The following is a 26,669-nucleotide window of genomic DNA, read 5'->3' on the forward strand; positions in this document are numbered from 1 at the left end:
TCCTTCCATGTGTGACTAAAATTCAGCAGGTCATCTATATACACGACACAGTTGGATAATCCAGGAACGACCTTACTGGTTAGTCTCTGAAATGCGACTGCCGCATTTTTCATGGCATGATTTTAAACTGATACAGTCCATTCAATGTTACGAATGCCGAAATTGCCTGTGCTAATTTCAACAAAAGGCACCTGCCAGTATCCTCTGAGCAAGTTCAACTTGGAAGCATAAGTTGCTTGTCCCACATTTTCAACAGAATCTTCCAAATGCAGAATTGGATATGCATCAGTCTCCGTAACTGCAATGACTTTGCGAATGCCCACGCATAACTGTTGTGTGCAATCTGGTTTTGGCACCGTTATTTTGGGGAGCCCCAGTCGCTGTAACTCACTTCAATTATGTCATCTTGGAGCATGCATTAAATCCCCTTTTGAACATGTGCCAAATTTAGAAGTTTTTGTCTATAAGGATATTGCTTAGTCGGATCAGCATCACCTGTATCTACATCATGCATAATTAGATTAGTATTTCCCAGCTTATTTCCACATATCTCCCCATGTGATAGCGAAAGCTCTTCTGGTCATTTCAACTTTACTCTGGAGGATAACTCAACAATTTATTCCAACTTTTGACAACTTTCTCATTGTCCAATGTAATTTGAGGAATGTCCAATTCAGAATCCTCTGAACTTGGTTCCTCAAACTGTGTTGTAACCAATAACACATTCTCCTCTTACTTTCCTTCCTGTCAAAATACCTTTTGACCATATTCACAGCACACACCCTGAGAGATTTCTTTCTGTCTGGAGTCCTTATCAAATAGTTCACCTTACTCAATATCCTTTTGACTTGATAAGGTCCACTAAACCTTGCTTTTAAAGGTTCACCTATCACTGATAGTAACAATAATACCTTATCTCCAATAGCAAATTTCCAAGTTTTTGATTTCTTGTCTGTTGCATTGTATGCTGCGATACTTTCAAATGCAGTCTAGCCAACTCCCCCAACTCTATTTAATTGTTCTCTAAAATTTGACACACATTCCAAATCTGGGATCTCTGAATTGTGAGTTACCAATTTCTCCTAAATCAATTTTAATGGTCCTCTCACTTCATGCCCAAAAACTAATTCAAACTGACTGAATTTGGTCGATTTATTTGGAGCATCTCTGATCACAAACAGCACAAACAGAATTCCCTTATCCTAATCATCTAGATAGTCTTGACTATAAGTCCTCTACATGGTCTTTAATGTCTAATGCCACTTTTCTAGCACTGCCTGGATGGTAAGCAGAAGAATTGAATTGAATTGTTTCATTCCTATGCTGCCCATAACTTCCTTGAATAATTTTGATGTAAAGTTTGATCCTTGATCTGATTGTATCTCTGTTGGTAGTCCATATCTACTAGTGAAAATTTGAGTAACTCCTCTACAATCCTTTTAGTTGTGATATTGTGTAATGGAACAGCTTCTGGAAATCTAGTGGACGCATCCATTATTGTTAATAAATACTGATTCCCAATTTTTGTTAGAGGTAGGGCTCCTATACAATCAATTAAGACTCTTGTAAAAGCTTCCTCAAACGCAGGAATAGGTATTAAAGGTGCAAATTTTATTACTGCCTATGGTTTTCCAATTACCTGACATTTATGACATGTCTGGCAAAATTCAAATACATTCCAAGCCAGGCCAGAAAATATGTTGTTGCATTTTAGCTTCAGTTTTTCTCATTCCTAAATAACTCTAGTGGTAGCTCGTGTAGTATTCGCAACACCTCCTTCCAACAACCCAGTGGCTTGATGAACTTCTGACCATTTCTCGTCTGCCTGAATATGTGATGGTCTCCAGTTGCTCATTGAGACATCCATTTTCAGATAATAACACTCAGGAATACATTTGGATTCTTTTTCTGATACAATTTTTTGATACAATTGCTTTAAATTTTCCTCTTTCTGTTGTAACTCAGTTAATTCATCTGAACTAAAATTGTCTGCTTTATCATCCACCTGCTCCCAGTTTGTGTCAACCATGTGATCAAAAAGGGTCTCTGCTAATTCTGCTTCAACTTTCTTATCTGTACTTCTTGATCTCTCCTGTTTCAACTGGTGATTTAGTGACCTCATTACCACACAGTCAAGAAAAATTCCGGGATTTGTGTTCTGCATTACTTCAGTTTCCACTGGCTTTTCAACCACAGTAGGCAGCATTCCTTCCTGTGAACCAGCTATATCATTAGCAAGGACAAATTGTATTGCTAGAGCTGAGAGTTTGTCCAGTACTCCTACCACAACTTCTCCACTCTTCACTAGACACTCTAACCTCACTTTACATAATTGAGCACTTCTTGTCTCACCGTCAATTCCTATCACTAGTACCTTTTCTGGAAATAGTCTTGCAGATTATATATCTCCTCACTGTTAGACATCACAGATTGAGAGGATCCTGTATCTCTTAATATTGTAACCTCTTTACTTGCTGCTCCTGGCCTATGCGAGCAACGTTTACCTTAGCAGCTATATGGTTTAAGAAGATTTGGCCCTTCCTCCTTAACCAACATCCAACCAGGTTGTACATTCTGGGGCAGATTTTTAGCACCCACCGTGCTTTCTGTTACCACTCCAACAAAATTCACTGGCTTATCCTGTATCCCTACATCTAGCTTCCCAGTGCTTTTCCTAGCCCACCAACACTGATTTCATGTGGCCTACTTTATTGCAGTGAAAACACTGGAATTTTTAACTTCACTTTCCCCTTCAAGGTTTCCTTTTTACTCCATGCTAAGTTATCCTTATGATCTTCACTGACACCTATCTTTCCCTTTCCACAAGAGGATTTCTCTTTTCCCCAATTTCTATCCCTCAAGGATTGAAATTGATTTTGGAAGCCAAATTTTGATTTTTGGACCAATTTATAATCATCGGCCATTTCAGCTGCTAATCCTGCTGTTTAACTCTCTGCTCTTCCACATGAGTTCGTACTACTTCAGAAAATGAATTTCAAAACTTTCCCAATCCTCTTAGATTAGATTTATATTAGATTTATTGTCACGTGTACCGGAATACATGAAGAATGCAAAGAGTCACGACTGGTGACTCGAGGTCCGTTGTTAGCTGTGTCCGAGATGAATCTTGCTCTGGGCCTTACCCACCACTGATGCTTCCTGTCTCTGCTGCCACTCCTGCCAAGACTGAGCCTATCAAAAAGTAATGCTAATGAGAAAAAGATTGGGAAAGATCGAAAAAGGTGTAGATGCAGTGGGCTCCGCTGTACAGTGCCATCTCTATGCTGCCCAGGAGCAGTCGAACTCCAGGCTCAGGAGCTGAATGTTGCTTACCCCGCTGTCGCCATCTTGCTTACCACTAATATTTGCAATTTTTTTTGTTTCAAACTGATTCAATACTAGGGCAGCATGGTAGCTCAGTGGTTAGCACTGCTGCCTCACAATGCCAGGAACTTGGGTTCGAATCAACCCTCGGGTGACTGTCTATGTGGAGTTTGCACATTCTCCCCGTGTCTATGTGGGTTTCCTCTGGGTGCTCCAGTTTCCTCCCACCTTCCAAAGATGTGCATGTTAGGTGGGTCAGCGATGCTAAAATTGCCTATAGTGTACAGGGATGTGTAGGTTAGTTGCATTAGTCAGGGGAAATATAGAGTGATATGGTAAGGGAATGGGTCTGGGTGGGTCCACTCTTCGGAGGGTCAGTGTGGATCCATTGGGCCAAATGGCCTGTTTCCACACTGTCGGGATTCTATGATTAACTTCTATGGTCAATCATGGTTAGTTTATCCCCTTCTTCAAATCCTCCTTTGTCACTGAGCATTGTTTTTATTCCAAGTCATGACTTCTAAACCTCTACCACTGTTTATTTACTATCTTCTCTGCCAAGTTCCTTTTGCAGTTGAACCACCTCTGTTCTCGTTCCTTTGTAATTCCCCTTGTTTAAGTTGCACCTGATCCAAATTTCTTCCTTTCAAACGGAATGCTCAATTCCACCATGTTATGGTCATTGTTTTCAAATGGATCTTTTTCTTAAGATTATTGATAAAACCTGCCTCTTTACATCTGACCAGATCTAAACGAGCCTGATCCTTGGTTGGATCCACAGCATGCAGTTTTAGGAAATGGTTCTAGATACACTTCCTTTTCATTACATTTAGAAAGCCATTGGGAAACCACGGTAATTCCTGTTGCAATCTGGTATGATTCCCAGGATATCTCTTACCCACAGCATGCCTCTTTTCTCTGTTAATTATTTCCTGTAATATTCCAAAGCCATTGTAAACGCCTGACTTTGTTTCAGAACATTGCCATTTTTGTTCAAAAAACCTGCAGTTTCTCAAGACTATGTCCTCAACCACTGTAATCTCACACCAATTGCAAGGTTTAGGTCAGGAGTCACAGGTTACCTGAAAATGCATTTTAGCTCAAGTGATTTTAAAGTAGCTTATTGCAAAGAAATAGTTTAAAGCTGAAGCATTAGCTAAATAGATACAATAGGCTTACATCCCGTGACAGGCAAGAGCAGCTTACCAATTCCAAAGAACAAATCAATGAGGTGCAGTGGCTGCTGGTCTCTATATCTGGGAGCAGTGTTCCTCTGATCAAGTTTCCTCATGTGAACTAGAGGGTGGGGTTTGGGCTGGAGCCAGCCTGGATCACATCAAAATTGTTTTCCTGTCGAGAGCGATTCTTTTCACCTCGAGACTAGTTTGCACCTTTGCACAGACAGCTGAATTTCCTGAGCCACTCGCAAACATCAGGGTTAGAAATGCCTTGCTTCAGGGTTTGTGTTGGAGATATGGCCTGTCAGCTAATAGGCTGATGGAAGCATTCTTCATTAAAGAAACTGAGTGGGGGCTATTTCTATAAAATTCAAAACATTTCTGAAATTTTTGCAAGATTATTATACAATGATTCGCTCCATCCCGTTACTCGGATTGGATTTATCTCCATTCCTGTGCTGAGGGGATTTCTGTACCTGACAGAGGGGTAACGTTTGGAGATTCTTGATTCTCCACCAATTCCCATTCCCTTTCTTCCTGCTCTGTGGGAATGCACAGGTCACTGAGCAAGAATGCATCAGCACTTTCTCATTGGAGACATCAATTCAGACACTGAATGTAGAATTTGTAGCAAACTAAAATTTAGGATTGAGTTCAGAGTACTGTTGTTCCTGAATTACGGAGAAAGATCATATACAGTGGTTCTTAAAAGGACATTGTAGTTGCAAGAATAAAATCAGCCATCGATGCAAAATGTTAAACTCCTATCCATATACAAAAATTATTAACAGCAGCAGAAAGAAATCCAAACTGTCAGGATGAAAGGGGCTCAGTCCTCATTATGGTTCAGAACAGAATCCATTCTCTGCAGTCACTTGTGATCTTGCTTGTGTCTGAGCAGTTGGGATGACTGAGTGAATCCCTCTCCACACTCAGTGCAGGTGATCGGCCTCTCCCCAGTGTGAACTCGCTGATGTACCACTAGATTCGATGAATGAGCAAACCCCTTCCCGCACTCAGTGCAGGTGAATGGCCTCTGTCCGGTGTGAATTCGCCGGTGTGTCAACAGGGCAGATGAATCAGTGAATCTTTTGCCACAATGGGAGCAGATAAATGGCTTCTCCCCAGTGTGGGTTCGCTGGTGTACAGTGAGGTGGCCTGAATGCCTGAACCTCTTCCCACAGTAAGTGCAGCTGAATGGCCTCTCATCAGAATGAATACGCTGGTGTGTCAGCAGGGTAGCTGACTGAATGAATCCCTTCCCACACACGGAGCAGACGAATGGTCTCTCCTTAGTGTGAACTCGTTGGTGTGTAGTGAGGTTGGATGACTGCCTGAACCTCCTTCCACAGTCTCTGCAGCTGAAAGGCCTCTCCTCAGTGTGAATAAGCTGGTGTTTTAGCAGATTGGCTGACTGATTGAATCCCTTCCCACACACAGTGCAGGTGAACAGCCTCTCTCCAGTATGGCTGTGTCGATGAGATTCTAGCCGAGATGGGTAATTGAATCCCTTTCCACAGTCCTCGCATTTCCACAGTTTCTCCCCAGTGTGACTGCGTCGATGAGTTTCCAGCCGGGATGGGTATTTGAATCCCTTCCCACAGTCCCCGCATTTCCATGGTTTCTCCACAGTGCCGTTGTCCTTGTGTCTCGCTCTTGTTGACAAACTGTATGGTTTCTCCTGCTGTGAATGATGTGATTTCTTTCAGGCTGTGCAACTGGTTAAAGCTCTTTCCAGTCAGCTCACTGGAACACTCGTGTGTATTTGTCTCTGTGTTTTTCCAGTCACACTGGTGTTTGAAATATTGTCCCACTGATAAACCAGATGAACACATTCAAATACTGATCATATTCAGCTCCTGATGAATCAAGTGGTTTCTATCAGATCTTGATGATGTTTGGTTTGGCTGTTTCTAATCCTCTCCTAATCTACTGGAAAAGGAGTTTACAAAAGGTCAGAATAGGATAGAAATTCAGAACGGATAATTCCAGTTTCTGTGGAACAATTTTTCTTCTTGGTCCCCAAAGCTGTAAATCCCAATCCCACTAAACCTCCCTCCTCCTTTGGGCAGAAATCCAAATAAAATTGTAGATAATTTCTTCCATATTGTTTTACAATTATTTACAACTGGAGAATTTAATAGTTTAATTATTAATTGTGTGTTAAAATCTCAAGCAACCTGACCAAACACACAGGATAGCGAATATTATCCTTGTATCTGAATCTGACTGTGATATTAAAAGCACAATTATGAAGATTATTTCTTCAACCTGTCCAGGATTTCCTTCTTTATTCTCCCTACCAATGCATTTTTCATGTTCCTTTTCACTTTCCTCATCTCGTTTAAAGTAACCTACTGCATTTTCAATATGTCTTGAAAACTTATGATGTTCTGAGCCCTCAGTATCTTCCATACGTTTTCCATCGTTTTCCTTATCCAATCCTGTACATCCAGAATTCTCTGGATTGTGGCTCCCACTGTGAGAAACAAAGCTCACACACCTCAATAATTGCAGTCCAAGACAAAATCTGAATCAGCAGTGTCCTTTATTTTACACTTGCAAGTGGGTGAGATGTCCAGTGCCTATAAGGTAGAGGACATATACACACCAAATTCAATTCATACACAACATTTATATGATTTGATTTCTATTGTTCTACACTGCTCCCTCCCCTGTTTACATCCTCCACTTCCCTAAGACCGGCCCCCATTACCCCTGTTTATCTCTTGCCTTATCCGGCCTTATCTGTGACAAAATGCTTATTCCTGGCCTCACAAGGCTGTTTGACCTCATCCTGCTGTAGGTCATTGTTAGGCATATCCTTTCTTCATCATTATCTACCCCCTTCATCTGTGCCTTTCCCGAGGCCGTTCTAATCCCTATGACCCTTTTAATTGGGGTTTGTTCCTGTGTTTTTGTAAAAGTGGGAAGCAGATGTTTATACCTACTGTTTGTACAGGCGTATCTAGCTTAACTTCATCCCCTCACAACATCTTATCTATTTGCCCGTAATGTCTACCTTCTGACATACAGTTTTAGCTAATACAAAAACAATTATACATTTCCTCCACATCGTTTCCATTCTTGTTGACTCAGCTCGTGGCTAAAACAATTACATACTGGTGTGAGTTCATTTTACTTAGTAAAATGGAATTGCAGAAGTAACATTAATTTACCTATATCCCACACCACCCTTCTCCTTTATGTGAACATGGCCCTGGTCTTTCACAATTTCCTTTTGGAAAGACTCCCACTGTTCTATTTTAAGTTTACCCACAAGTAGTTGCTCCCAGCCACTTTGGCAAGGTGCTATTTTATCACATCAAAATGTCTCAACCAATTGGTCTGCCACCAATTCAGAATATTTATTTCTGCGCCATCTTTGTCCTTTTCCATGACTATCTTAAATCCTAGTATTATGATCGCTCTCGCCAAATTGCTTCCCTACTACACTTGTTCAGTCCCTAAAATTAGGTCTAGCACCACGAGAAATTGAGTGGAAAGGGAGAGAAAATAAAGCATTGTGCTCACAGAGGTCAGACAGAAGAGGAGGTTTCAGCCTGGGTTGAAGCTCAATTTTCATTCAGAGAGACAGATGAGCACCAGCTGCGCCTTTGCTGAGCAGCTTCAGAAGCTCATTGTCCAACCTCCACAATTCAGACAGTGGGGGGCTCTGATTGGCTGGAGGACGAAGGCTTCCTGTGTCCGAACCTTTTCTATTGGTCCGTTCACACGATTGATAGTAGAAACAGCCAATGGAATCACGGTGCTGGGTGGCGACATGCCCGCGGCGTGGCAGCCCCGCCCGCACCCGGTTTTTCGCCCCCTCTTCTCCCTCCTCGAGCCGAGGTTTCCAGGGCGACGGGTTGCCTGCGCGGGCCAGAGAAGCCGTTGGACGGGTTGCCCCTCCCCCCCTCTTCCTGGCCCAGCTCAGACTCTGGGGGAGAGGTCACTTTGTGAAATCTATTCATTTTCCTCCTCTCTTCCTGAGTGGGGGATCTCATTGAAATCCCTGCAAACCACCTAAAGGGAGAGACGGGGTGGATACAAGGAAGATTTTAGTCCCTGCTTGTACGGGGCGGGGTGGGGAAGGGAAATGCCATTTAGGACTAACACAAGTAAAATAAATAAGTAAATAAATAAGTTTTTTTCTCTCAGCCCACTGATACCCCCTCCAATTAACGTGCTATTCACATTTAGCCATTTTGCACTTGTTATCATGCGATTATGCCTACCCTATGTAATTCCTGCACTGATCTATGTAAAATCCGTGTTCTTAGGAAGGATCATTCGACCCGAAACTTTAACTCTGATATCTCTCCATAGGTGTTGCTAGACCTGCTGAGCTTTTGCAGCAATTTCTTTTTCTATTTAAGATGGACCACTTTCACAGGGACAGCATGTACAAAGCTCTGCATGGAGAGGGGAGACTGTCCCCAATGTTGCCCTCATCATGATGGCAACGCTGCACCAATGCTGCTTGGCTGCATCAAGCTGTGTGCAGGTCCTCAATATGCAAGCACCAAGTGTCAGGACATACTGAGGTTCTACCTGTCCTTGGTGTTGTGAAAGATGGGACTGGCCTTGCTGCCACAGATTGCTACAAATAGAGTCATAGAGATGTACAGCACGGAAACAGACCCTTCAGTCCAACCCGACCATGCCGACCAGATTTCCCAACCCAATCTAGTCCCACCTGCCAGCACCCGGCCCATATCCTTCCAAACCTTTCCTGTTCATTTACCCATCCAAATGCCTCTTAAATGTTGTAATTGCACAAGCCTCCACCACTTCCTCTGGCAGCTCATTCCATACACATACCATCCTCTGCGTGAAAAAGTTACCCCTTAGTTCTCTTTTATATAGATTAGATTACTTACAGTGTGGAAACAGGCCCTTCGGCCCAACAAGTCCACACCGCCCCGCCGAAGCGTAACCCACCCATACCCCTACATCTACATCTACATCTACATCTACATCTACCCCTTACCTAACACTATGGGCAATTTAGCATGGCCAATTCACCTGGCCTGCACATCTTTGGACTGTGGGAGGAAACCGGAGGAAACCCACGCAGACACGGGGAGAACGTGCAAACTCCACACAGTCAGTCGCCTGAGGCGGGAATTGAACCCAGGTCTCTGCCGCTGTGAGGCAGCAGTGCTAACCACTGTGCCACCGTGCCGCCCACAAATCTATATCTTTCTCCTCTCACACTAAACCCATGCCCCTCTAGTTTTGGACTCCCCCACCCCAGGGTAAAGACTTTGCCTGCTCTGTAATTTTCTGCAGTCTTTCTCCAATTAAATAACATTCAGCTCCTCTTCCTGCCGAGTGCATCACCCCACATTACATCCCATCTGCCAAGTTTCTTTTACCCACACCACCTACTTTTGTGGCATCGGCAAACTTGGTGATAGCTCCTCTCCCTTGCGTCAAAGTCACAAATACAGATTGTGAATAAAGGGCTCTTGTGGCTCAGTAGTAGTGTCACTACCTCTGAGCCATGAGGCCTGGGTTCAAGTCATACCAGGTCCAAGAAGTGCGTTGTAAACTAGTCAAACAGGCTGATTACAACAACTACATTGTAAATTACCCTGGCCCCAAACACTATCCCCTACTGTAGCTGGTGTTGGTGTGTACTGTACTTTTGAGTGTCTCTCCAAGAAAACTCCCTAACAATGGACTTGAGGTTTGGATGGGGGATGGGGGATGGGGGATGGGGGAAGGGGGATGGGGGATGGGGGATGGGGGATGGGGGAAGGGGGAAGGGGGAAGGGGGATGGGGGATGGGGGATGGGGGAAGGGGGATGGGGGATGGGGGATGGGGGATGGGGGATGGGGGATGGGGGAAGGGGGAAGGGGGAAGGGGGAAGGGGGGATGGGGGATGGGGGATGGGGGATGGGGGATGGGGGGGGGGGTCAGTTTTGATGTGAGGCAGGCCAGGGATCAAGCAGTAGTCAACTCACTGGATGAGGAATCCAGAGGCCCAGGCACAAGTTCTGGGGACAGCAGCTGCTGGGATTGAAATTTAATCCACAAATCTGAACCGAAAAAGCCAATCACGTATAATGGAGACTGTGGCAACCATCATTGCTTGTCCAAGAAAGAAATCTACTGCCGTAACTGGTCTGGCCTACATGTAATACTGGACCCAGAGCAATGTGGTTGGAGAGTCATACAGCGCAGAAACAGACCCTTCGGTCCAACCAGTCCATGCTGAACAAAATCCCAAACTAAACTAGTCCCACCTGTTTGTTCTTGGCCCATATCCCTCCAAATATTTCTTGTTCATGTACCTGTCCAAATGTCATTTAATCATTGTAACTGTGCCTGCATCCACCACTTCCTCTGGAAGCTCATTCCACACACAAACCACTTTCAGTGTAAAAACAAATTGCCCCTCATGTGTTTTTTAAATCTTTCCCTTTTCACCTTAAAAATATGCCCCTAGTCATGAAATCTCCACCCTAAGGAAAAGACACCTACTATTCACTTTGTCTGTGCCCCTCATGATTTTATAAACCTCTGTAAGGTCACCCCTCAACCTCCTATGCTCCAGTGAAAAACGTGTCAGCCCCTCCTTACAACTCAAACCCTCCATTCTTGCCAACATCCGAGGAAATCTCTTCTGAACTGTCCCCAGCTTAACAATATCCTTCCTGTAACACGGACACCAGACCTGTTCAGAGTACTGGCTGATTTTTAACTGCCCTGACAAGTCACTCAGTTGAAAAGTGGGTAGGGCTGGGCAAGGTCTGCTGTGGCCCATCCAATGGCAGCCAGATCCCAAGAAAGCTAGGAAGCAAAATGCTGCTCTGGGTTAGAGCGAGAGCGAGGACTGTGTTGCTTGCAATATAGGATTCGGGGCTGTTGTGTTCTTGATGGTTTTGAAAGGAACTAGTTGGACCTTTCCATATTACATATCCTTCATGTAGACGTTTGCAAAGAAAAACACCTTTGATCACAAGCCCATCAGGAAGTGGTCAGCACGTAGCACCTTTGAGACCCTGCTGGAAAAGGAGAGGGTGGATCCTGTCGCATGGTGCCCTGAGCAGACTGTCAAAGTCATTTGGCTGAGTGCCTCATCATCAGAACTCCCCAACAAGCACTAAGATATTGCTTGGCTGGTGGTGAAAAAGGCATTACCTATGAGATCCTTCATGTATGCCCAGTCTGTGCCACCACACATTACCCTCAAAAGTGGCTGCATGGGGGAAGATACCATTACATATCTCCTTCTAGAATGTGCCTTTGCAAAGGAAGTCTGGAGAAAGATGCAGTGTTTTTTGTCGAGGTCTGTCCCGAGTAGCTCCGTGACATGGAACTCTGTGCTCTACAGTTTGTTCCCTAGGATGCACACAGAGACAAACATCAACTGCACCTAGAGGACCATTAATTCTGTGAAAGATGCTCTTTTGTCTGCCCAAAACTTGTTGGTTTTCCAGAACAAGCAGTTGACCCCGACAGAGTGTTGCAAACTGGCACATTCAAAGATTGAGGACTACATGCTGAGGAATGCAGTAAAGCTTGGGGCAGCTGCCATCAAAGCACAGTGAGAAGGACCACCGTGTAAGGTCTTTCTGTAAAAGTTAATTTTTCAGAACTCTCCCGCTGGCTCAGATATATGTAAATATAATGTTTATATTTAGTTTGTTTATTGGATAGAGTCCAACTCCAATTTTCTTTTGTTTTCTTTATTTGCCATTGTACAAAATGGAACTTCTTTAGTAACTATGTATTTTTTTCATGAATAAATTACATTATTTAAATAAAAAGATTCCTGCACAAATTTGCAATTCCCCCTGCACATACACTTTTCTCTCTGCCATTTACTTCTTTCCACAAATTCCACGTCCAAATACTAATTTACGTCCTAATTTACCGGGTGTAATAGATTTTCCTAGCTCCTGCTTTTAACTGGAAACAGGCAGATGGTATGTAGGTCCAAGACCTGGGCAAGCATTTGTTAAAATAAAAGCAAAAAGCTTTGTGTGTTGGAAAACTGCTACAAACAAGAGTCTGGTGGAGAAACTCAGTAGGTATGGTGCTGGAAAAGCATAGTCGGTCAGGCAGTATCCGAGGTGCAGGAGACTCGATGTTTCAAGCATTAAGCCCTTCATCAGGAAGTGCTCCTTCCTGATGAAGAGCTTGCGCTCGAAACGTCGACTCTCCTGCTCTTCGGACGCTGTCTGACTGGTTGTGCTTTTCCAGCACCATATTCTTTGACTGATCTCCAGCATGTGCAGTCCTCACTTTCTCCTAACTCAGTAGATATGGCCGCATCTGTGGAATGAGAAGCAGAGTTAATATTTCAAATCTTATATGACTTCTTCAAAACTGAAAAGTGTTGTAAAATGAATTTTTACTTTCGTGGACAAGACAGAAGATAGGCTGTAGTTGGTGCAGAGGCCCAATGCAAAAGACAAAGCACTTGTTTGTGATTGTGAAAAGGGATATAAAATGGTTTTTAGGTCGAAATCCTTGCCTGCAACGTATAAGATAGACAACGTTGGCTGAGTCACATGACTACCTGCTATGTACAAGGTGGGAGGTGTTCCCACGCGCTAGTGTGCTTCCAATTAAACCTGTTGGACTATAATCTGGTGTTGTGTGATTTTTAACTTTGTACACCCCAGTCCAACACCGGCGTTTTCCAGATCATGGTTTTAAGGTAAGATGTGAAAGAATGGATCCTCTCGTCTAAGGGCAAAGCAAACCAGACAAGGCTGTGTGGACGGGGGAGGGTGGCGCAGGGATTGACATGTAAAAAAAAATGGAGTTGAAACACCATGGAGTCAGTTTCTGAAGATTGAGGATTCAGACTGAGGGGCTGTAAACCACTCAAAGTGAAAATGAGGTGTTGTTCTTTGAGCTTGCGTGAAGCTTCAGTGGATCATTGCAGCAGCTCCAGGAATTAAATGTTCATAATGGGAACAAAATGGTTTATTGAAACAGCAAACAACTGGAAAGTCAGGCTCATTCCTATAGACAGTACAGAGGCACTTGTCTGGAAAATTGACAGGGGCACAAAACATGGGGATGTGCAAACTTTTTGGGGGCTCTGCAAAATTGCACTATAATTGGGGTCAGGTGAAGGCACTGTGAGGTGAAAAATGAGGCAGTGCATCGATTTGGGGGGGGGGGGGGGGTGATACTGCACAAAATTGTGGTTACAAAGGAAAGCAGTGTTAGGGGTTGCAAAACTGGAAGGACAGATTGGGAGCCACAAAACTAGGGATGGGTGCAGAACTGGGCTTGTGAAACATCAGGGGGCTGTACACAAAATTTGGTGTTAACTCTTATTTCCCTCCAAGATGAAGCCAGACCTGCTGAACTTTTCCAACAATTTCTGTTTCTGATTTACAGCATCTACAGTTTGTTTTGGTTTTTACCCCAAATTATTGTAATCCCATTTGTCAGCATTTGGTCCATTTCCCACTAAACCTTCCTATTCACATACGCATCCAGATGCCTTTTAAATGGCATAATTTTACCAGCCTGAACCACCTCCTCTAACCCTGGCAACTCATTCCACACACACACACACCACCCTCTGCATGAAAAAGTTGCCCCAGAGACCTCCTTTACGTTATTTCCCCTCCCAACTTTATCCTATGCCATCTAGTTTTGGAGTGGAAAAGATCTTGACTAGTCACCCTATCCATGCCCCTCATGATTTATAAATTTCTATAAGGTTACCCCTCAGCTTACAATGCTCCACGGAAAACAACTCCAGCTTATTCAGCCTCTCCAGAGAGCTCAAACCCTCCAACCTATTACAGCTATTACAAGGGGGCATAGCTTTAAATTAAGGGGGGGTAGATATAGGACTGATGTTAGGGGTAGGTTCTTCACTCAGCGAGTCGTAAGTTCATGGAATGCCCTGCCAGTAGCAGTAGTGGACTCTCCCTCTTTATGGGTATTTAAGCGGGCATTGGATAGGTATATGGAGGATAGTGGGTTAGTGTAGGTTAGGTGGGCTTTGATCGGCGCAACATTGAGGGCCGAAGGGCCTGTACTGCGCTGTAATGTTCTATGTTCTATAACCCTGGCTACATCCTTCTAATTCTTTTATGAACCTTTTCAACTTACCCAACATCCTTCTGACAGGAGGGAGACCAGAATTCCATAGTCTCCCTACAGTTTGGAAGCAGGCCATTTGGTCCATCAAGTTCACACCGACCCTCCGAAGAGTATCCACCCAGACCCATCCCCTACCTTAATTCCATAACTCTGCATTTCCCTTGGCTAACACACCTAACCTGCACATCCCTGAACACTACAGGCAATTTAGCATAGCCAATCCACATAACTTGCACAACTTTGGATAGTAAGAAGAAAATTAAGCACCTGGAAGAAATCCATACAGTCATGGTGAGAACATGTGGAGTTTGCACAGTCACCCTGTGATTGAACCCAGGTCACTGGCACAGTGAGGCAGCAATGCTAACCATTGAGCATGACACTATTCCAAATGTGGTTGAACCGATGCCCTGTACAGTTGCAACATGACATCCCAACTCCTATACTCAATGTGCTGACAAATAAGGGCACGTGTAGTGAATGCCATCTTCACTATCCTGTCTACCTGCAAGTCCAATTCCAAGGAACAATGTTCCTACACTCCCAAGTCTCTATGTTCAACAACACTCACCAGGACCTTTTGATTGAGCGTTTAAGTCCTGCTGATTTACCCCACCAAAATGTAGCACCATTTATCTAGATTAAATTCCATCTGTCACTCCTCAGCCCATATGATCAAGATCCCATTTAACAACATGCATTCATTGCAATTGGTAGTATCCACTTTCATACAACATTCCACTTTAAAATAATTAATTTTTTTAGAAAATCTATACTGGTTTGTGTGTCTCTTCATGCTTTGTGACCATGACAGCAGGTTGACCTTTATTGTAAGCAGAGTACGGCTTGGTTCAGTTGTGTAGGGCCTTGAAGTGCTGTGAGCAGTTTTGGTCGTCTCACCTACAAAACTACATATTTACCAGTGTTAAACTCCTACTAAAGGTTCACCAGATTGTAAAGATGCTGCATGAAGAAAAATTGAAGAAACTGGCATGTATCCTCCATGGTTTAAAAGAATGAGGTGATCACAAGGAAGCTTACAACATTGTTACAAGTCTCAACAGGACAGTTAGTGGGAGGATGTCATCCCTGGCTGGGATATCTCAAACCAGAGTGCACAGTCTTGGATTATCTGTCATACAATCAAACACAAGATGTGGAAGTAATGAAGGAGTGCACCAAAATACTTTATACACAGTTTAATCACCTTTGGGCACAATTTATCAAAGGTGAGCTAGATCTGTCAAATAGTCTAACTTCTTGGCTATTTATAGGAAGAAGGAGACCTTTTCTATATTCAATTGTATTCATTCAAAATAATCCAACATTAATGAGTGTCATTGCATCACAGGTAGAATTTGAGACATAAATCCACATCAATACCAAGGACAGAGGGGTGGCTGTAGCTGCATCTCAATATTCTCAAACATTTTACAGCAAAGAACCAGCTGTAGAGTCCAGACATTGTTTCTGCTGTGTGCTAACAGCATTAGCATCTCAATTCCTTCCCATAAACTGAAGTGTAATGTTAGAGCTGAATCAGAGCCATGTTTACTGGAGTTCCATATCAGCTGAAGGAGGTTTTTTTATTTTCAGTTGGAGTTTTGCTCCAGATGGAAGGAAGGGACTGAGTGACTGAGACAAAAGATGGAAAAAAAAGAGGAAGGGAGTAAGCAAGACAGCATGAGCTAGACAGGAAGGCAGAGAGAGGGAAAACAAGAGAGACAGACTGACTGACTGAAGAAGAGACAGACAAAGGAAGAATGAGAAATAGACAGAGAAAGAAAGAAAAGGGAAAAAAGCCAGAGAGAGACCGACAGGAGGGAAGGAAAGACAGAGAAGAGACTCAGGAAGGGACACTCCACATTCAAGTGGATCCTAGCTCTCTCTGTGGTTTCTCACATTCCCTTTCTCTCATGAGAGACAGACCATATTCCCAGAGTTTATGTCAGTTGGGATGTTTCGGGGGTGGCAAAGATTCAACGCTGGCAGTGAGATTCCAACTGTACCCACACACATACAGACAGAAACCTGCTGATACTCACCTCCTGGTTCATTCACATGGCAGGAGCAGCTATGGCTGCCACGACCTACTTGAAATGCCTTCAGCTCTGTCACTCAAAGATCCCTCTCTGCCCAAATCCCAGCTCATCCAGTCAGCTCCCAGCTGCCTCGAAATGGAGCACCCCTTCCGTAGGTATGGAGAACTCAAAGAAGCATCTTTGTGAGATTATAGGGGGAAAAGAGAAGGGTGGTGTGGGAGAAAGCAGCAGCTCAATAGTTTAGTCTGTCCCTCTCCTCCCCCATCTCATCCACAATGGCCCCAGATTTAAAATCTATACAGAGGCAAAGCTGTGGTTCAAACCAGCAGCAGCTACAATACAGGTTCATTTAGACAACAGAACACAGGTTTCTGTAACCATATACAAATTTATTTCATATGGGAACACAATTTTCATACAGATCAACAGAAGGTTTAAATGGATAAGTAAAGTCAGCTAGTTTACTTTTAACGAGTTTGAGAATCCCACAAATGAATCAATCCAATTTACAAATGAATGCCGATTACACAGATCTATTGTACAAATTAACAAGTTTATTGCAGAAATGAACTTGAGTTTATTATTCCACCCCACCCTGGTAGTCTGTTTAACTGAGCTGGTGTTCATTACCTTCAGCAAAAACAGACTCCAATGGACATGGTTCAATCATCAGTTAAGAAAAAGATGAAACTGCTCTAACAGCTCCACAGCAGGAAGGGCTTGAAACCAGATCTTCTGGCTGCAAGGTAGGGACACTATACAGATGACAGGACACATTGAGAGAGCTGTGAGCAAAACATATGGAACCTTGAACTTCATAAATCGAGATAGAGAAGAAAATCAGGGAAAAAATATTGACCTTTTTAAAGGTGTTGATGGTAGTCATGATTTGGAGATGGTGTTGGACTGGAGTGTACAAAGTTAAAAATCACAGCACCAGGTTATAGTCCAACAGGTTTAATTGGAAGCACTAGCTTTCAGAGCTGAAAAATGTGTTGCTGGAAAAGCGCAGCAGGTCAGGCAGCATCCAAGGAGCAGGAGAGTAGACGTTTTGGGCATAAGCCCTTCTTCAGGAAGGAGGAGGGTGTGCTAAGCAGGTAGGGAGGAGGGACCGGTTGTGGGAAATAGTTGGACAATAACCTGGTGGTGTGAGAAAGTTCTCTTTAGGACTGAACTAGAGTCTAGTCCCAGTCACCATGCCTCAAGTGTACAAGTTATTGACAGGTTTAGTTAAGGTAGAGAAATAAAACATTGTTTCCATTCTGTGATGGTCCAAGCATTGGGGAGCTAGAGTTAAGGTTTTGGGAAAAAGATGCAGTGTTGACATGAGGAAAAGTTTCATTAAGAACAACAACAGCGACAGGCGCCTGCTCTACAGTCACTTGTGAACTTGCTGGTGTCTCAACAGGTTGGATGACTGAGTAAATCCTTTCCCAAGAAGGAGCAGGTAACAACTTCTCACCAGCGTGCATTCGTTGGTGTTTCAGAAGATTTTTTGAATGTACAAATCGTTTACCACATTCTGGGCAGGGAAATGGCCTCTCCCCAGTGTGAATGCGTTGATGTGTCAGCACTTCACGTCTGCGTTTATAGCTTTTCTCACAGAGCGAACATTTGAAAGGTTTCTCATCAGTGTGAACTAGTTGGTGTGCCCTGAGGTTAGATAACTGAGAGAATGCCTTCCCACACTCAGAGCAGGGGAATGGCTTCTCCCCAGTGTGAACTCGCTGGTGCGTCAGCAGGTAGGATGAGTCACTGAATCCCTTCCCACACTCTAGGCAGATGAATGGTCTCTCTCGAGTGTGAACTCGCTGGTGCTTCAGCAGGTGGGGTGACCGAGTGAATCCTTTCCCACATTCAGAGCAGATGAATGGCCTCTCCCCAGTGTGAACGCGCTGGTGTCTCCACAGATTAGATGAGTCACTGAATCCCTTCCCACACTCGGGGCAGATGAATGGCCTCTCCCCAGTGTGAATGCGTTCGTGTTTCAGAAGGTCAGATGACAGAGTGAATCCTTTCCCACATTCAGAGCAGATGAATGGCCTCTCCCCAGTGTGAATTTGTTGGTGTTTCAGCAGGTTGGACGAGTCACTGAATCCCTTCCCACATTCAGGGCAGATGAATGGTCTTTCCCCAGTGTGAGTGCGTTCATGTTTCAGAAGGTCAGATGACAGAGTGAATCCCTTCCTGCAAACAGAGCAGGTGTACGGCCTCTCCCCAGTGTGACTGCGTTGATGGGTTTCCAGCAGGGATGGGTATTTGAATCCCTTCCCACAATCTGCACATTTCCAGGGTTTCTCTATGGTACAGGTGTGCTCATGTCTCTCCATATTGATTTATCAGCTGACTCCTCACGCACACACAGGACAGGGATACAGTTTCTCCCCACTGTGAATACTGTGAAGGTATTCAGACTATGCAACTGGTTCAAGATCTGTCCACGGTCAGTATGTTAGAACACGCTCACTCAGGCTGTGTAACTAGTTACAGCTCTCTCCACGGTCAGTTCACTGGAACACTCGCTTGGACGTATGTGTCTTGGTATATTTCCAGCCACACCAATGTTTGAAATCTTTTCCCACAAGCAGAACAGACAAATGTTGAAAATCCAATGGTTATCAAGTTCTGATGAATGGATTCACTCACAGATCTTGAAAGAATGTTTGTTTGGAATTCTTGATAATAAATGTGCTTCTGTGATGCCCTGTAAAACAAATTTGCATCATGAACAGGTGAGAAAGAACTATTTAAGACGCAACAGGAGATTGTAAAATGGAGTTAATTCAATCCGGAATTGAGAGAGTAAGACACTCCGAAGTAGTGACCAAGAAATGTTACTGGATTGTCTTAAAAACTCAAGTTTGTGAATATCCTTCAGGGAAGGGGACCCATTGCCTGCCCTGGGCCTTCACAAGACTCAGCCCTCGACAGAAGGAGAGACAATGGGATACTTAAGGACACAATTTCTTCTACATCACAGGAATAACTTTGACAGAAGCTGTCTCCAAGAAAATCAAGGCTAGCACGTATGGGGAACCATCACCTATAAACTCCACTTCCAGGCACCCCACTTTCCTTTTGTGGATGCGTATCGCTGGTTCTTCATAGCTGCTGTCTGACAATCCTGTAACTCCTCACTGAACAGCGCTGTAGGAGAGCTGTCATAGCAGTACAGCCAGTGAATGCTGGCCTTTTTTAGCCTTGCTCATGCCCCAGTAATAAAATTAGACATAAATTAGATTAGAGTCACAGAGACATAGAGCATAGAAACAGATGCTTCAGTCCAACCAGTCTGTGCCGACCATAATTTCAAACTCAACTTGTTCCACCCATCTGGACTTGGCCCATATCCCTCCAAACATTTCTAACTCATCTACTTATTTAAATTTATTTTAACTGTACCCACATCCACCACTTCCTCTGCAAGTTCATTCCACACATGAACCATGATCTTTGTAAAAGCACTGGCCCCGCATATCTTTTATAAATATTTCTCCACTCACCTTAAATATATGCCCCCTAGCCTTGAAATCCCCCAGAGGGAAAAGACACGTGCCATTCACCCTAGCAATACCTCATGATTCTAAAAACTTCTATAAATTCACCTCTCAACCTCCTATGCTCAAGTGAAAAAGTTTCAATCCCTCCAACCTCTTCTTATAACTCAAACCTTCCATTCCCAGCAATGTCCCTGTAAGTCTCTAGTGAGCCCTCTCCAGCTTAATATCTTTTCTATATCAAGGAAACCAGAACTGCACACAGTACTCCAGAAGATGTCTCACCAATATCCTGTACTTCAACAACCCAACTCCTTTATTCAAAAGGTGTGAACAAAGAAGGCAAGTATGCTAAAAGCATTCTTGACCAGCCTATCCAAATGTGATGTAAACTACAAAGAATTATGTACTTGAATCACTAGGTCTCTCTGTTCTGCAGCACTACCCAAGGCCCTGCTTTTCATTATATAAGTCATGCCTTTGTTTGTTTTACCAAAATGTAAAAACTTACATTTATCCAACGCGCTCTTTAGCCCACTGACCCAATTGATCAAGATCTCTTTGTAATCCGAGATAACCTTCTTCACCATTCACTAGACCAATCTTGGTGCCAAATGTTAACTTACTAACCATGCTTCCTATATTCTCATCTCGATTATTTACATCAATGACAAACAAGAGTGGACCCAGCACCGATCACTGTAGAATACTAATGGTCACAGGCTTCCTGTCTGAAAACAACCCTCCATCATCCTTTTGTCTGTCGATAAACCAATTTTGCATTCAATTGGCAAGCGCACCCGAAATCCCGTGTGACCTAACTTCACTGATTAGTCTACCACGCTAGACCTTGTCAAAGATTTTACTAAAGTTCAAGTAAACAATGTCTACTCCTCTGTTCTCAGCAATCATCTTGTTTATTTCTTCAAAAAAACTCAAGCTTGTGAGAAAAGGAGTTCCTTTGCTCATAACCATGTTTATGCAGCCTCCAGAAACATGTCACTCACACTGAGGAGAAACCATTCCACTGTACTTCCTGTGGAAAGTGTGTCAGACTGTCAGCCTCACTACACAACAAGAAATTCACACTGGGGGGTGGCCATTTATTTGTCCTGTGCATGGGAAGGGATTTATTCAGATCGCAAATTTGCTGGGATAGCAGCAAGCTCACACTGGACAGAAATGGTTTATCTGCTTTGAGTGTGGGAAGGAATTCACATGGCCTCACAACTTGCTGATACATCAACACATCCATACTGGCGAGAGTATGGAAAAGGATTCACTCAGTTCATTCATCTGCTGAGTTCACACAAGTAAGAGACTATTCACCTGCTCGGAGTGTGATAAGAGATACACTTAGTTTTCACAACTGCTCAGTTCTTCCAGTTACAGCAATGGCATCCAACCAATAATCTGAAAAATTGCCAGGATATGTCCTGCACACAGGTAACAGGACAAATCCAACCGAGCCATTAATCACCTTTTCAGTATACTCTTGACCATTAGTAAAGCGATGGAAGGTGTCACTAACAGTGACATCCAATAGCACCTGCTCAGTGATGCAGAGTTTGGGTTCTGTCAGAACCACTTAGCTACTGACCTCCAGTCTTAGTTCAAACACGGACAAATGAGCTGAATTCCAAAGGTGAGGGGAGAGTACAGTCCTTGAATCAAGGCCACATTCAATAAAGTGCAGCATAAATAGCTTTGATTAGATTCCAGACTGTAACTCTCTCCCAAGGAACTGTGACTCTGTACAAAAACCACCATGACTCCTCAATTAGATTCCAGTCCGTAACCCATTCCCAGGTATCTGTTATTAAGAATGCAAGAAATAGGAGCAGGAGTAGGCCATCTGGCCACATGACCGTGCTCCACCAGTTAATAAGATCATGGGTGATCTTTTTCATTGACTCAGCTCCACTTACTCAACTGCTCACCATAACCCTCAATTACTTTACTGTTCAAAAACCTGCCTATCTTTGCCTTAAAAACATTCAATGAGACAGCCTCAAATGCTTTACAGGGCAGGGAACTCCATAGATTCACAACCCTTTAGGAAGAGAAGTTCTTCCTTTACTCAATCCTAAATCTGCTCTCCCTTATTTTGATGCCATGTTCCCTAGTTCTAGTTTCACCTGCCAGTGGAAACCACCTCATTGCTTTTAGCTTATCTATTTCCTTCATAAATTTTATGTTTCTACAAGATCGCCCCACATTCTTCCAGTCTACTCAATCTCTCATGACCCAACCCCCTCAACTCCAGAATCAACCTAGTGAATCTCCTCTGAGAAAGTCTATAGCCTTAAAACTTGTCTTTAAACATTTAGACTAAAATGTAATGCTGAATTATAGAACACATTTACTGCATAGAAAATAGACAGGCAAGAAGGCTCAGAAAAAGGGGGGAACTTAAGGAATGTGGGCGGCACGGTGGCACAGTGGTTAGCACTGCTGCCTCACAGCGCCAGAGACCCGGGTTCAATTCCCACCTCAGGCGACTGACTGTGTGGAGTTTGCACGTTCTCCCCGTGTCTGCGTGGGTTTCCTCCGGTTGCTCCGGTTTCCTCCCACACTCCAAAGATGTGCAGGTCAGGTGAATTGGCCATGATAAATTGCCCGTAGTGTTAGGTAAGGGGTAGATGTAGATGTAGGGGTATGGGTGGGTTACGCTTCGGCGGGGCGGTGTGGACTTGTTGGGCCGAAGGGCCTGTTTCCACACTGTAAGTAATCTAATCTAATCAAAAAAGATAGGGACACCTTACAGACTGCCCCACTGTCAATTCTAACTAGTCAGATCTTGTGTCTTATTTGAATTTGAATCACAAACTTGAAAAGAAGGCATGTTTAATTCAAGACTAATTAATAATTTTAAATACAGCCTGGCAGTAACATTTCAGCCTCAGGTACAGAATGGTTCTGTGCCGAAGATAAAAGCAGAAATCTGCTCCCAGCTTAAAATTATTCTAAGCCTTAAAACTATTCTAAGAGATTCTGACACAATCTGTCAGGAAGCCATTTTATGGCCAAACGTTTGCCCTCCTTGCTGAGAAGCCATTTTGTAAAACAATGATATCAGACATGCGAGCTGTGCAAGGTTACCTTATGACATAGAGGAGAAAGTGAGGATTGGAGATGCTGGAGAAGAGCTGAAAATGTGTTGCTGGAAAAGCGCAGCAGGTCAGGCAGTATCCAAGGAGGAGAATTGACCTTTCGGGCACGAGCCTTCCTGAAGAAGGGCTCATGCCCGAAACGTCGATTCTCCTGCTCCTTGGATGCTGCCTGACCTACCTTATGACATCTCCCACTTAATTTAGACTGGTATTTCTTTATAGGAACTTATCTTGCCAGCAGATGCCTAACTCGGCTGGATTTGTTCTTCCCATCTGCTGGGTAGCTCTTGGCCTGGAGGAGTGATTGGTCAAGCACACACAGACCTGTCAATTAACTTTTCTTCCTTACGAATTATTGTCTTTCAGTGTTATCTGTCTAATTAAGAACATACAATTTTTTTTCAAACTTTTGTATAAAGGAAGCCACTTTGTATCAGTACAACGGAGTAGCCTGACAGGGCACTTGAAGAGCTGGTACCCTACTCTCCTAGGTTATTAGAACCTAGTTAGTTTAGCTTAGCTTATAGGTATCAGTGTAATGTCGTAACAGTGACGCTATTAGTGAATAAAGGGGATGACTAAAATTAAACTAAACTGTCTGTAAGAGGTTTTTATTCCAGACTTCCAAAGAGTACGATCTCTGGGACGAACCAAGTCTTTACAGGTCTGAGTCCACAAAGGGATTCCCTGTCCCATCTCAAATCTGTACTTTAACACCTCTGCACCTCCTCCAATGCCAGTACATCCTTTCTCAAGTAAGGAGACCAAACTTATACACAGTACTCCAGGTGTGGCCTCACCAGCACCCTATACAGCTGCAGCATAACCTCCCTAGTTTTAAACTCCATTTCTCTAGCAATGAAGGACAATTTTCCACTTGCCTTGATTACCTGTTGCACCTGCAAACCAACTTTTTTCATGCACAGGACACCCAAGTCCCACTGCAGTCCGCACATTAAACCACCTCAATTAGACTTCAGTTTGTAACTCACTCTCAGAAGTATATAAACTACTTGAACACCTTGATTAAATTCCAGACTGCAACTAATTCCCAATTATCTGTTATTCAATATGCAAACCACTCCAATCCCCTTGATTAGATTTCAGTCTGCAATTCACACCCAACTGTAACTCACTCCCACGTAATTGTTATTCTTTACACAAGAGTGACCATGAATGTGTGCGTTTGTAAGTGTAACAGTGCGTGTGAACAAGAACATATGCTAGCATATGGAAGTTTACAAGTATGAGTGTACGTTTAAGTGTCAGTATGTGTACACATATGGGTACTTCCATACAGTAGGGATTCTATGTGTGCATGAACATACACATGGGTGCACACATGCATGAGTGTGGACAAGAGAGCATGGTTGAGTATGTGATTATGTGCATGTGACACCAGGTCTGTGTGAATGTGCCTGTCAGCATGTAAAAAAGACTGTGTATATGGGTGTCTCATTAGTGTTTGAGTGTGTGAATGAATATATGCATTTGCATGTAGGAGTGTGTATGTGAGAGACTGCATGAAAGTGAATAGTGTCAGTGAATGTGATTGCGTGAGTGATTCTGAGTGCATGCATAAGAAGAGATTGTGAAAGCAAGAGCGTAATGAGAATGAGTGAAAGGGATGTGCATATTAAGTAGGAGAGTGAGTGTCTAAATCTGAATGAGTGAGTTTGAGAGAGAATGTGTGGGTGTGCTTGCTGATGTGACAGGAGTGTGAGCATATGTGAAATGAGTGGGTGTGTGTACATATTAGATTGCTCATGTGATTCAATACGTGCATGAGTATGTGAGTTAGTGTTTGCTTGCTTGTAGTGTGTTTTAAGACAGATTGTGAATGTGAGAGATTGTGAGTATGAGTGACTACAAGTTGCTTTGAGAGTGCCTGTGCATAAGTATATAAATGTGTTAGTATGTCATTGTTTAACTGAAGTGTTAATGTGGGCATGACTCTCAGATTGATGTTTAATTTTCACTTGATTTTCTGAGAAATCCTCTTCTAGTATTCTGCAAACGAAGTTTACAAAAGCCATCACTGAGCAGAGCTGTGATAGGACACAAGGGGCTAGATATGGAACAAGGTCATGGCAACTGCAGAACATAACTGCCTTCTCCACCACTGTTCTGTTTCATCCGTAAGTCATTGGGACTGAATGACAAATGCAGTTTCATGGACAAGTTGTGGCCTTTCTGAAACTACTACTTGGAATCGCAATCATTAGAAAAATAAATTGCTAAATAAAAAGGCAACTGCGCACGCGCCCCGCTGCACTGGTTGCGGGGGGGGGGGGGAGGAGAGGGGGGTGCTATTAAAAATGGCTACCGTTAACTCCAGCCTAACGCTGTGAGCTGCGGCCTCGCTCTGTGCAAACAACGGGACCGAAAAATCTCTTTCGGAGTCCGAAACTTACAAAACATATTTATGAAGCCTTCCCGTTCATCAACCGGATCCATCGGTCCCTCAAGGGCCGCCTCATTCTTACGCTTTGCGGATCCGAGGAAAACTCCGCCCGTCACCTCCACAGACTCCGCGCATGCTCCATACAGGGCACGACATCACGCCTGCGCAGTATGCTCCCGTTGTTTGGGGGGGGGGTTACCGCCCCGCTGAGAATGCTGGGTAACAGCCACTGAGGATTCAAAATCTGGTGTCATGATTCATTTTGTTATTGGAAGGTCGAGGCAGAGGTCTGAAAGGCTCAATAATAAATCTGGTAGACACATTTCATGTAAAGCCGTCGCTAGAGTGAAACTGTATCAGTGGACCCAGGCACACCTTTGCACTGAAAACCCTTATTATGAATACCGTATCTACAAATGTAGCAGCATCCTGGGGATGATTACTGACTAGAAACTGTGTGGACTATATATATATATATATATATAAATGGCTGCAAAAGTAAGTCGGAAGCTCGGATTTTTGCTGGCAAATAAAGCACTTCCCGTCTCCCCAGTGCCTACCCATCAAGATAGGTAGGTGATCAACTACTCTCTGCTCGTCCTGGTAAGTGCAGCTTCAACAAAACTTAAGAAGCTTGACACCATCCAAGACAAAATATGATTGCCAATCCATCCAACGCCTTCAGCAGTCATACCCTTCACCATCAATGCACACTAGCAGCAGTGTACATAGCACAAGGTTCATCCAATACACTTTCTAAACCCAGAATTCCAACGAGCTAGAAAAGAAGTACAGCAGGTTCATCATCAGATCAGCATCTACATGTATCCCTCCAAGCATGCACCTTTTTAACTTGGAACGATAGCCCCAGGGTGAAGGAAAGGTGTAGGGAATGGTGGATGAATAAAGAAATTGAGGTTTTGGTGAAGAAAAAGAAGGATGCATATGACAAGTATAGACAGGAGAGATCCAGTGATTCCTTAGAGGTTACAAAGGCAGTAGGGGTATACTTAAGGAAATC

At 43.6% G+C, this 26,669-nt stretch overlaps 1 protein-coding gene across 1 annotated transcript in view; it reads right to left on the reverse strand.

The window, feature by feature from the left end:
* LOC140456888 (uncharacterized) overlaps positions 1-25,807 on the reverse strand; it is a 66,071-nt gene extending 40,264 nt beyond the window's left edge. The window contains exons 1-3 of the mRNA XM_072550796.1: positions 25,659-25,807; positions 17,864-19,338; positions 4,531-6,207 (exon numbers count right to left, since the gene is read on the reverse strand). Of these exons, the coding sequence (XP_072406897.1) occupies positions 5,374-6,207; positions 17,864-18,964 (1,935 nt within the window). The 5' untranslated portion in view covers positions 18,965-19,338; positions 25,659-25,807 and the 3' untranslated portion in view covers positions 4,531-5,373. The remainder of the gene's footprint in view (positions 1-4,530; positions 6,208-17,863; positions 19,339-25,658) is intronic.
* Between the last annotated feature and the right edge of the window lie 862 nt (positions 25,808-26,669).

The sequence above is a fragment of the Chiloscyllium punctatum genome, chromosome 31, assembly GCF_047496795.1.
Source record: "Chiloscyllium punctatum isolate Juve2018m chromosome 31, sChiPun1.3, whole genome shotgun sequence".
In the NCBI taxonomy this organism is placed as follows: Eukaryota; Metazoa; Chordata; class Chondrichthyes; order Orectolobiformes; family Hemiscylliidae; genus Chiloscyllium; species Chiloscyllium punctatum.